Source organism: Phyllostomus discolor, chromosome 3 (assembly GCF_004126475.2).
Source record: "Phyllostomus discolor isolate MPI-MPIP mPhyDis1 chromosome 3, mPhyDis1.pri.v3, whole genome shotgun sequence".
Taxonomy (NCBI): Eukaryota; Metazoa; Chordata; class Mammalia; order Chiroptera; family Phyllostomidae; genus Phyllostomus; species Phyllostomus discolor.
In genome coordinates this window covers 9,016,946-9,028,498 of record NC_040905.2, presented here as the reverse complement: position 1 = coordinate 9,028,498, position 11,553 = coordinate 9,016,946, and the positions used below count along the sequence as shown (strand labels likewise).

Genomic DNA, 11,553 nt, shown 5'->3' with positions numbered 1-11,553 from the left:
GCCCCCTGGCTGTCAAAGCTGCCCCTTCTGAGAATCGCTGCCTTAGCGTTTCACCCATGTTTCTGTGCAACTCCTGAGTGGCGGTAGTGCGAAAACCCGCTGCCGTCTCATTCAACAGAAATGAAACCAAACTAAGGAAGTAAATGAAATGATGGTCTTTAAGCCAAACCACACACCAAGCCCAATGGATGTGCTTCCTCCCACCCCCCAAAGCCAGACCCTCCTCTCAGCCCTCTGGCACCAGGGGGAGATCGTGCCAGAGCAGCCACAGCCTATGCCGATGGTTGTGTTCCTGATGACAGACCTCCCCCAGGAGCTAAAACATTCCCCCCACCACCGCAGCAGAGCAAAATGCGTTAGACAGACACCGAGGGAACTCACCGTTTCCAGGGGCAGCTTTGTAGAATTTCGACAGGTTGACCTGCGGCGGCCGGCTGGGTTTCGGGGGCGGCGGGCCCAGGACGGACAAGGGGGGCAGGGGCTTCTGCTTGGGGGTGGCTGGGTGCTTGTCGCCCTTTTCCTTTTCCTGACTTTGGCCCCAGGGCCCTGCCACGGCCACCTTAGAGGGTGTCTTTGGGAACTTGGCAGGGGGGGCCCCAGAGGCCGGGTCCTCTTGGTTCATTTTGCTCAGGAACATGTTCTTGGCGGCATCTATCCGTCTGTCTTCCCTCCTTTCTTCAGCACCTTTGGGGAGGCCCGGGCCTCCCCTGCTGGCCGCCGGTTTCAGAACGACGCCAGGAAAAGGCGAACTGGACGTCTCCCCTCCATGGTCTCTATTTTCCGGGTCTTCCTTTGCAGGCTTTAAAGGGCCCACTTTGGGCTTGACCCCCAGGGGGCCCACGGCTCCTCTCTGTAGCGCTGCATTCTTTGGGGGGCTCTCGGCTTCGTGGGGGTCCTCCACGCTGAGGGATGGCTTCTGGCCAAAGGGGGGCTTGGGGAAGAGGGGCTTGGGGTCCTGGTCCTGGGAGGCGGACACGAACTTGCCTTGGATGCCAGACAGCTTGGGGAACACTGGCTTCTGCTCATTTTCCTGGGCCGGAGGGTTAAACTTGGGCTTCAGCCCTGGAGGCTTCAGGTCAGGGTCTTGGCTCGCACCGGGCAGGGCAGGCTTGTTCCCGGGAGGCCGCGGGAAGGCGGGCTTGGCGTCTTCTCGGGGCAGGCTGGTGGGCTTGAGGCCTGCAGGCCTGGGAAATTCCACCTTCCCCTCCGGGCCCCTGCTGGCCGAGGCCGAGGCTGCCGGGGAGGGCGACCCGAACCTCGGGCCCGCGCCCGTGGGCTTTAGGAAGGGGGGCTTGGGCTCCACGTCCGGCTTGTCCTCGGAAGAAGGTTTCACTGCCAGAGGAGGCTTCGGCGATCCAAACTTGGGCACGTTGCTGGGTCCCGTGGGGGGGCTGGCATTTCCTTGGTTGTCGAATAAGTTCTTTCTCGCCTGTACGCCTGACGGGGAGTTCTGCCCCGCCACTTTGAAGGGCCGGCTGTTGACCTCCTGCGTGGGGTTGCCCAGCGTGTTAAACTTCGCCATCAGGGACTTCACATCTGCTTTCCCATCCTACAAGCACAGGGAACAAAAACCAGCTGAGAACCAGAAGCAGCGCTTGCACGGTTTAAAACACTCCACTTTAAAGGGTTTCCTGGTTTGAGGCCCGCCGTGCTGCTGATTGGGCAGTGAGATATTGTAACATTTTATCTTCCTCTATGGCAAAATAAGTTGTGAGCGCTTCTCGAAGGGGGAGGGCTGTCGTACACACCCTCCCGCAGTTGCCTCGGGCTGACATGCTTACTGTTATTTGTCACCGCTTACTGTTCCCCTTTCCTGTCCCTGTGCCTCGGGCTCTCCTGTTGGAGTTACTCCTCACTGGGTGGCTGTCCATTGTGTGTCACTTGAAAAAAGATGGACGTTTCTAACAAGGGACTTCTCCCATATTTTACAGCTGAGCCTCTGAGATAGAAACCGCCCTCTGAAAATGAAAGCAAGCCCTTAGGTTGCATACCCTGGACTGCATGGCCGTGTTTAACATCCCTGTGGTTTGTCAGCGTTCTCTCTGCCCAGCGCACGGCAGGCCTGCCTGCGTGCTAACAAAGGGATGGGACAGAAGGAGCCACTCATTGTTATGTGCGAGTGATACAAAGCTTTTCTACTTACTTGTGTACAGTGATACACCTGGGACCAGACTAGCGGGCAGAGTGTGCACCCTTCCAGGGTGGGTCCTGCCTGGGGGGGGGTGGTCTAGGGTGCTCGGGGGAGGGGACAAGGATGCAGAGACTGGCTGGGATGTGTCATCATCCAGACCTCTCCTTTCTCCGGGCTTATCTCTTCGGTAATGACATTTGTCACTCCTTCTCTGAAGTCCTGCTCCTCAGGGCCTGTCCTCCCTGCCTAGGGTTCGGGTACTGCTCAGTGAGGAGAGCAGCCAGTCCCCCTCTTCTGTGGGGGACAATCCCTTCTAGTCTGGTAGAATTCACGCTGCGTTTGGTCTGTTTCTCATCAGCAAGGTCTTCCAGACTATTCTAGTTCTTTCAGAACATTTGAAAATCTGAAGCCTTAAAAAATCATTGAAGTTACACGTCTGGTCATCACCCTTTCTATTTTTGTGCTTTAAAACTGACCTAGAAACCTTTTCTCACTCCCCCGGCCGCCCGGCTCATTGCTACACATCCGAGCACACGCTCTCTCTCAGGGCCCGGCGCGAACACCACAAAACCAGATCCTGTCCGGCTGGGAAGAGTCACTCAGTGCTGTCAGCTCATGTACCCCGTCAGTGCCTCTCCAGGCCCCCCTGAACAGCTTGCTTCCTTCCTGACAGCAAGCACCACCATTCAGCGTGTGACCTGGGTGGCCCATCTCGTGCTTCGGGGGGATGGCACCATCTAACTCCACTTCCCAGGAGAGAAAAGTGAGCTGAGAACCGCAGGACCATGGAGAGATCATGAGAACTGGGTTTATTGGTTGGGCCTCAGTTGCATCATCTGTAAAATGGGGACAACGACACAGGCCTGCCAGAATCGTCATGCGCATCGGAGATGGAATTTGTAGAGCGTTTGCCTGGCCCCCGCCATGTGGGGCTCGGCAGATGGAAACTGTGATTCAGGGGAATGTGAAGAAGCAAGTTCAAGGACTCGCAGCCAGGAACCGTGAGCACAGGGAGGCAGACTCGGGGCCGTTCAAGTTTCCAAAACCCAGAAACCGTCTCCTCCCTCTTCGTGTCCCCACAACGCCGGGACCAGGGCCAGGGTTGCAATGTCTATTTGGGCAGTGAGGGTCGGCACTGGGCTGAACACTGTGAACAGCAACTGATTTTAAGGAGAAGTCCTCCACAGCAGGAGTCTGTCTCCGGACCAGACCGCGGTGCGCGGGTACTCGCGGGTTGAGGGTAAGGAACCCGGGCAGGAAATGAAAACCGGATGAGAGAAACGTTTGCCAGCTTGGATTTTGCTCCTTTATTTCCAACCCCGTACCTGAGTTGCTGAAAATATCTTGTTTTCTACCTTGCTTCCCTTGACCGTCTTTTGTAATCCCCGTGATTTCCTCAAAACCTCAGTCAACCCCCGAAGGCCTCAGGGCGGAGGACAGTGGACCAGGGAGAGTTTGGGTGCTGGGAGTGGGGGTGGGGGTGGAGGTGGGGGTAGGAGAAGATGGGTCCTGCTCTGGGCCCCCAGGGGGAGCACAGCCATGGGGAACTCCAAACAGCATAAAGAGGCAACCTTACGAAAACCACTCCCCACCTGGAGGACAGTCTGTCTCTGGGGAAGAATTCTTTTATGTCTACACTTACTCTGTGTTCCGTCATTCAGACTCTAGGTCTAGAATTTATTCGACACTTTATACCAAGAGGCTGCCTAGCGGAGAGATTAATAACACAGACTCAGGAGCCAGACCGCCTGGGTGTGAATCTTGCTGGCTCTGTCATCTAGGGCAAGACACGCAAACTCTCTGGGCCTTGCGCTGTTCAGCTCTGTCTCGGGCATACTGATGCCACGTCCTAGGGCTGTCAGGGATCACAAACACAATTAATATTCCTAAAGCACAGCACTCCGCGCCTGGCACCGAGCAGGGTTTCCTGTGTTCACGGAAGGAGCCAAGCCGGAGAGATCATTGAGTCCGTCTCTTCCACCTTGTTGGGGAGGAACAGAAACCGGAGGATTTCAGGGACATCCTCCTTAGTTACAGCGGCCTGTCATCTCAAAGTCTGTGGGGGAAATCCCAGGAAACGCTCTGACCCACGGTCACACTCTGCGTCCTGGTTTTAACGGAGAAACTATGGATGTGGTTGATTCAGAACTTGTCTCTTAGATGTCACCCCCGACCCAGGGGGCAGGATGACGTCTTGGTTAATACCACAAGCTCTGGGATCATCGACGTGGGTTCAAACCTTGACGTTGCTTACCCCTTCCTAGCCACGTGATCTACCCCCTCTGGGACTCAGTTTTCTCCATTGATAAAATGCAAATAATAATAACAGCGCCTGTTTCCCACAGGGTTTTGTTTTTCAAAGCAGGCTCGAATGGGTTCCCGTGTGTCAAGTTCTAAGTTCAACAATTGCATGTCTGCCACGGTTGTTTTTTCCTAATTCACTAGTCATATAATAACGTTTTCTCCAGGTGACCAACTTGTGAAGTTACAATTGTTACGTCCTAGTTTTAAGTCAATGGGGCTGAAACCAGCGCAGCCCCGGATAATAGAACGGAGTTCCGGTGTTCGAGTTTGGTTTAGCTCACTCTGAAACTTCTCACTGGCTGCTGAGGGGCGGGCTCCAAGAGAGCCCGTTGCTGGGGAAGACGCTGCGGAAGCAGGAACAGCACCTGGGCTGACTCATGTGTCTGGCGAATCAACGGCCCGAACCCGACTGTTTAATCATCACTTGCGCTGGCCGTTGAGCTTTAGGTTGTTGTCATTGTCAGGAAGTGTGTTAGATACATTTTTAACACCCCGGTTTTCCCTTACTCCTAGCAATAATAGCCATGTGTCTTCCTTAATGATGACAACAGAAAGTCAAAAATGATCGTTTTTTTTGGACATCCTCCCATTCTGAGTTCATCGTAGGTTGCATACCCATTCCATTTCCTAGGGCTCATTTTACTTAAAAGATAAAAGTAAAAGACAGAGCAGGAGCGATGTGCCATTGTGCCACGGAGTGGAAAGTAAGCCTGCTCTACGCCCCGAACCTCCAAGCCCCGGTCCCCCAGTTTCGGGAGATGATGCATCTGGACTGACCAGTGCACCACAAGCTCGTGCCTGCTGCCCTGGGATAATAATAATGTTCCTTTTTTCTCTCAAAACTGACCTGCTGTAAATAACAAATTAAATGGTAAACTCACCCAGTTCCTCACTGGAGGCAACCATTTCATCAGTTTCTTATGTGTATATCTAAGCTACGCATGCACAAATACATATAGATATGTATACGCACAGCCTGCCTGTTCCCACTTTTTGCACAAATGGAAACCCCAATTTTGCACTTTGCTTTTTTTTTTCCTGAAATGATGATCAGCTGCTACATACCAGTGCAGCTGGACATATGGTCAGAACTATTTTGATTGCTTAATGCCCATGCAATTCCAGTCATTAAATTTTCTGTTAACTCTGCTTATTTCCCGTGCCAATGGATCTTTATCAGTGCATATTATTTGCAGAATCTTTTTAAAATAGACTTTATTTCTTTATTTTTTTGAGCAGTTTTAGACCTATGGAAAGCTTGCAAAGGCAGTGCAGAGAGTGCTCATGTACTGTTCATCCAGTTTCCCCTGTGATGGACACCTCATGTTAGTTTATAGGACCTTTTTTAACTTTTAATGATTCTAAGATTGAGCCTCTATTTATTCTTAAGAAGATGTATGTCATGGTCCGGAAAACTGCAGAGCTTAAGACAGTTTAAGTAAAACTAACATTTCATCTTAGATTGTTTGGATTTCCGCCCCCCAAGTCATTCAAAGCAATTCATTAACTATTTCCGTTGATGTGCATACGTAATATTTAGCCCAAACTGTAACATTGCTTGGCCATTACGCAGATGTAATTGTACAGATGCTCTTGATCCAACCGAAATGTCTTTAGTCCTCCATAGAGTTCACACTTCCTGAGAATTGTCCACCTTCCCTGGTGTGACCTCACCACCCCTGCTATAGCCCCTGGGAAGACGGCTGTCAGCAAACACTTCCTCTGATTTCTGGTAGCCATCTCCAGAATCGCGGAGTCTTTTCTCATTTCTAGCAACCTGCATAAAGCTCGGAAATCAAGTACGTACTCACACGAAGGCCGAGATGGCGTTTAGGACAGACATGAGGACAATGCTTCCTTTTACAGCTAATTCATTGTTATATTTTCCTAGGGAAGACTGAGAATACTCTGTAACTATTATGGATAGCAGGGTTTGGGTTTATTTCTACAGTGTTAGTGCTTTTTAATCCATCTCGGGCATTAGGCAAACCCAGCAGCGCTCAGCTGGGGGCAGTTTTGGCAAGGTTTGCAGACGCTTTCTGGTGGAAATGACCGATAGGGGGAGCGCTCTCGGCGCCTGGAGAGGAGAGCCCGGGGAGCCGCCCACACCCGCAGGGCACGGGCAGCTCCCCACAGCAGAGAGCCGAGCGTCCGAAGTCCAAAGTCCGCTGCAGTCGAGAAGCCCCAGGCCAGCCCGATTGCTCCTGAATCACTGCAAACCCCTTACCAGAATGTTTGCTTTGTTAAAAATAACACATATTTTTGATTTTTCAATTCCAATCGACATACGATATGATGCTAGTTTCAGGTGTGTAACACAGTGACCAGACATTTATGTAACTTACGGAGTCATCTCCCTGCTAAGTCTAACCACCCCCTACCCCACACACAGTTACGGCGATGTTATTGACGGTATTCTCTGTGCTGTGCTTTACATCCTCACGACTGCTTTCGTATCGGCCAAAGTCTATTGCTTTTAATTTTTAATACTAGAGCACACTCTAAAACCTATGAAGAGACTAAATAATACAAAGGCTACCACTACAGGTTGTTTTTAAATGTCCTGATCTTTGAAAGTCTCATCTCTGTCAAATCTGATTTTGTAAAACACAAAAGAAATAAAACATCCGTGGGTCATGGATATTTAATACATTTAAAATAACTACGAAGCCTGAGTTTACCTCCTGAAATTGTGCCCGTGTCACTTTTGTAATTCATGCACGAGGAGAAGGAACCACTCTAATGGATACTGGTATTTTTCCTGAGAAAAGAGTGAAGACAGGGACTACATACAATGAAGTCACTTTACCCAGGCCGCTAAAATTATTAGCGTTATGAGGGTCGAGGCATGAGGAAAGACTATACTCTTGTTCTAACTAGTGTGGAAACTAGTTTTTGAACTTACCAGTATCGTGACAAGATCTGGACGTACACCTGGACATACACAAGACCTCCAGATGACCACCTGATCGCACCCTGAAGGACGTAGGTATCCAGGCCCCTGACGTCTATTATCCAGACCCACAGGTGTGACCAGACCACCTGGCATCCCTCCCCCAGACCCGCTGACCTCTGACTGATAACTGTCCTGGACCCATCTTGGGCCAGTCAGTGTAGGACTGATGATTCTCAGGAATGTACTTTTTACCATAAAAATTGTTAACTTTTCTTTTTCTTTGGAATGTTTCTGGGGTTTTGCCTAGCTGTGTTCTCAGGTTACACACTCTCAGACCCTTCAATAAATCTTCATCATTTGTTTCTAGCCACAACCCACAGACTCTTTTGAGTTCATTCAGCATTCTCTACATAAAACCCGTAGAAAAAGAAAAGAAATTGATTTTACTTGAGTGCATGTAATGCTTTTCATTAAGAGGGAGACAGTAAGTAGCAATAGTTGACCCAAACTGGTGTGTCTCTTTCTCTCTCTATTCCTTCCTTTCTTCTCTCTTCCTCTTTTTCTGTCTCTTTGTCTCTCACTTTCACCATTAATTAATGTTGGTACATGTGGGTTTTTCTTAAAGATTTTATTTATTATTTATTTTTAGAGAGGGAAGGGAGAGAGAAAGAGAGAGAGAGAGCGGGGGGAGAGAGAGAAACATCAATGTGCGGTTGCTGGGAGCCATGGCCTGCAACCCAGGCATGTGCCCCAACTGGGAATTGAACCGGCGATGCCTGGTTTGCAGCCCATGCTCAATCCACTGAGCTATGCCAGCCAAGGCACATGTGGGTGTTTTTAATTGTTATGTTGAGATAACATGTCAGTACCCATAGCTATTCGGTCCAAACTGCTGGCTTGTCTTATGGAACAAAATTAGTTCCCACCACCACCACCCAGAACGGGGCCGCAGGTATAGTGGCCTCCGGGGATAATAGGAGGCTGCAAGGAGGTGTAGCAGTAAAGACAGAAGATTCCGGGAAACGAGCCCCAGTCTTGCAAGTCATCAGAAACTGTAAGCAGGTGTTTGGAATGGGGAAGTAGGCAGGTGAGGGCTGCTGGGGTGACGGCTCGTGTTGCTCAAACTCACGGTCCACGCAGCCAAGGGTCGATTGACCAGGAGGAGTAACAAAAAGACTGAGAAGACAGAAAAGTTCTCCTGGAAGCCAGGAAAACTTACCATCTTTGAGGTCGAGAGAGGCTGGTAAAAATCTGGAAGGGACTCAAGCAGCTCAGACTTTCACTGAGCAATAGCCTTCAGCCTCGCTGGTTTATGTTGCCCAGCTTAAAGCCAAGAACAGCTACGTCCCCCACGGTCATGTCCTCTGAACACGCCCACCCACACTGACATGCACTGTGCACACACATGCACACACACACACACACATGCACACACACACACCTGCGTGCACACGCACAGTAGTAAGTTGTTTTTTGTCTAGAGAGAGACTTGATTTGCTATACCTAGTAAACTTGGAACAGAGAACCGTTTTAATCTGAAAAATAAACTTCTAAAAAGCTCTTTATGGTTAGCAATTACATAACAAAAGTAATTGTTTTAGCTGTAAAAACAGAGCCCGTGGAAGCCGGCTGAGAGGCAGTACTTGTGTCCAAACCCTGCAGGTGGCGGTGGGTGGTGAATTCCACCGCCCTCCTCCGTGAAACTGCCGTGGACACTTCCGTCCTCGTCTGCCCTGCACTGTCTAATGATGGATGTGCTTCCTGTGGGTGCCTGTTTCCCTGGAGGGGTGGAGACGCAGGGACCTCGGCCCCCACCCACCGGAACAGGCACCGCCCCGAGGCCGCCCTTCCCACAGTGCCGGGCGGGGCAGGAGCAGGCTTGCCCTCGTCCCCATGAAAACACTACCATCATTAATGACGGACAGTACGAGAGCACACTGCGTTTCAGGCACTCACAACCGTGAACTGAGTTCTGGGCCACCCCGTGTGTGTTAAACATAGTGGCTGACTTCCCTTGAATTTCACCAGAGTTATCACAGAGACAGGGGTGGGAGAAAGGACCTCCCAGGCTTCTTAAGGCATGTTTGAAGAGCCCCGTCTCTCTCAGCCTCTGCTCCAGGGCTGGAGGGAGCACCAGGCCCCTGCTCAAGAGGATGTGGGAACGTGCCTCTCACCGCAGACTGCGCTGCTGGGGAGGAGCAGCCTGCTGCCGCCGGGCAAGGGCCGGGCTGGGCCGGAGGAGCTCGTGTTAGCCCTGACTGTGGCAACCCCTGGCAGTTTTTTTGGTGGCCTCTGAGGGTGGAGACGGGACGCCAGGCGACCTCAGTGGTGGCTTTGTGCTGTCGGGGGCCTGTGAGAAGAGAGCAGGTGGCAGGGCAGGGTCTCTCTGGGTGCCGCGTGTGGCTCCCCTCAGGAAACGGCCCGGGCACCTTGGCAGAAAACCTCGGCAGATGTCACGGAGGATCAGCATCCCCTCTTGAGCTATCTCAGGGCCCTGCTGCTCTGATCCTTTCCTGGTCCCCACTGGGTTCCCTTGAACTTTCCTTTCGAGGGTGATTTGAAGCAGAGGGCGCAAGCTCGTTCAGCCAGTGCTGAAGCTTGGGCAGCACGGCCCACCGTCCAAAGACTGTGTCACCCTGAACTCTCAAGGGGTACTGACCAGGTGGGGTTTGTGTAGCCTCCGTCTTTAAAGACCGAGAGCCTGAGGGTCACCACCGTGATACGAACCTAACCTTCGGACCTTCTCTTCGTGGTTCTCCAACCAGACAGCTTCTGCACAAACACAGCTGACTTTGCTGCGGCCTCCCACTGCTCACTGTGGATGATGAAGAGGTCCCATGTGACACTGCGGGTGTTTTTCAAACCAGTTCTGCTCCAAGGTTTTGACTTCTTGGTGCCGATGGAATGGTGGTAGGAAACACAGGATGCAGATCGTATAGAACAACAGAATGGTCCTGAAACCACTTCTTTTTGTTATTCTATTTTATATAGTTTTCCAGCAATTTTTTAAAAGATTTTATTTATTTATTTTTAGAGAGGGAAGGGAGGGAGAAAGAGAGAGAAACATCAATGTGCGGTTGCTGGGGGTTATGGCCTGCAACCCAGGCATGTGCCCTGACTGGGAATCGAACCTGCGACACTTTGGTTCGCAGCCTGAGCTCAATTCACTGAACTACACCAGCCAGGGCTGTTTTCCTGCAAATTTAACTTACGTTTGCTTAGGATATAATTCGCTTAGCCTGCATTAACTACGTATACCAAATTGGAGAAGAGTTATTTACATGTTGACTAATGCACATTGAGAACAGTTTTCATAAATACATTACTAATGGCTTATTTGAATTTTAGCGTAATATTTAATGCACACACACCATAATACAATATAAGTCCTTCCATTTTTTTCCTATACCTTCAACTCTGTCGCGGCAAAGAGAGCTTAATTTCATCTCTTACTTCTTGTGGTTATTTTATTTTCACATAGAAATATAGTATGAAGCACCCAAAGAAAATCACTTTGCCAAAAACACTGACATTTGAAATAAAAATGTCTGATGGTAGAGACAGTTGCTGTTCAGCACTGGGATAAACACAATAGAGATATTACTCTGCCTCTTTTCCAGCCTCCTGTGTCCCTCTGAACACACACACACACACACACACACACACACACACACGTTCTGGGCTGTGAGTTCCTTCTCTGTGCTTGACAAGAAGTCAGAAACCGAAAGTGTACGTTGCACATGGAGTGGGGTGGGGGAGGGGGTATGAGGCCATCTGTGGGGTTTTCTAGAGACTTCCTTCCCAGCATGTGAAAAGTTCTGTGTGAAGTAAACGGCCCAGAGGAAGGCTTCCACCAGCTGAAGCAGGGCAGGTGGTAGCTGCTACTCAATGCAATGGGTGTCCACAGGGTTGAGCCGAGGAAAGTACGGGTTAGACCTTGGAAATGCAGGGCCAGGGGAGATTCCACAAACAGAGCTGGGTGGTAGTTTGAAGCCTCACCCTACGTGTTAGGGTGACATGAGACCCTCCCCCTAACTTCCTCTATTCCCGTTCTACCTCTTCTCCTTGTAACCTTTGGAGAAAACGCCTTCACTGTTGAGTAATTGGGGTGAAAACTAGAACCACCTCACACCCCTTCCTTCACGGTTTCTCCCTTACGAGTCACAGCAACAAGACTCCGCCTTGCGAGGAGCGGTTTCCGCTCACCTTTGTCACTGTGTCA

General features: G+C 50.6%; 1 protein-coding gene across 1 annotated transcript in view; it reads right to left on the bottom strand.

Annotated features, from left to right (window-relative positions):
- Positions 1–316: 316 nt before the first annotated feature.
- Positions 317–11,553, bottom strand: part of FYB1 (FYN binding protein 1) — a 67,416-nt gene continuing 56,179 nt past the window's right edge. Inside the window, exon 2 of the mRNA XM_028530152.2 lies at positions 317–1,549. Coding sequence (XP_028385953.2) covers positions 317–1,549 — 1,233 coding nt within the window. The remainder of the gene's footprint in view (positions 1,550–11,553) is intronic.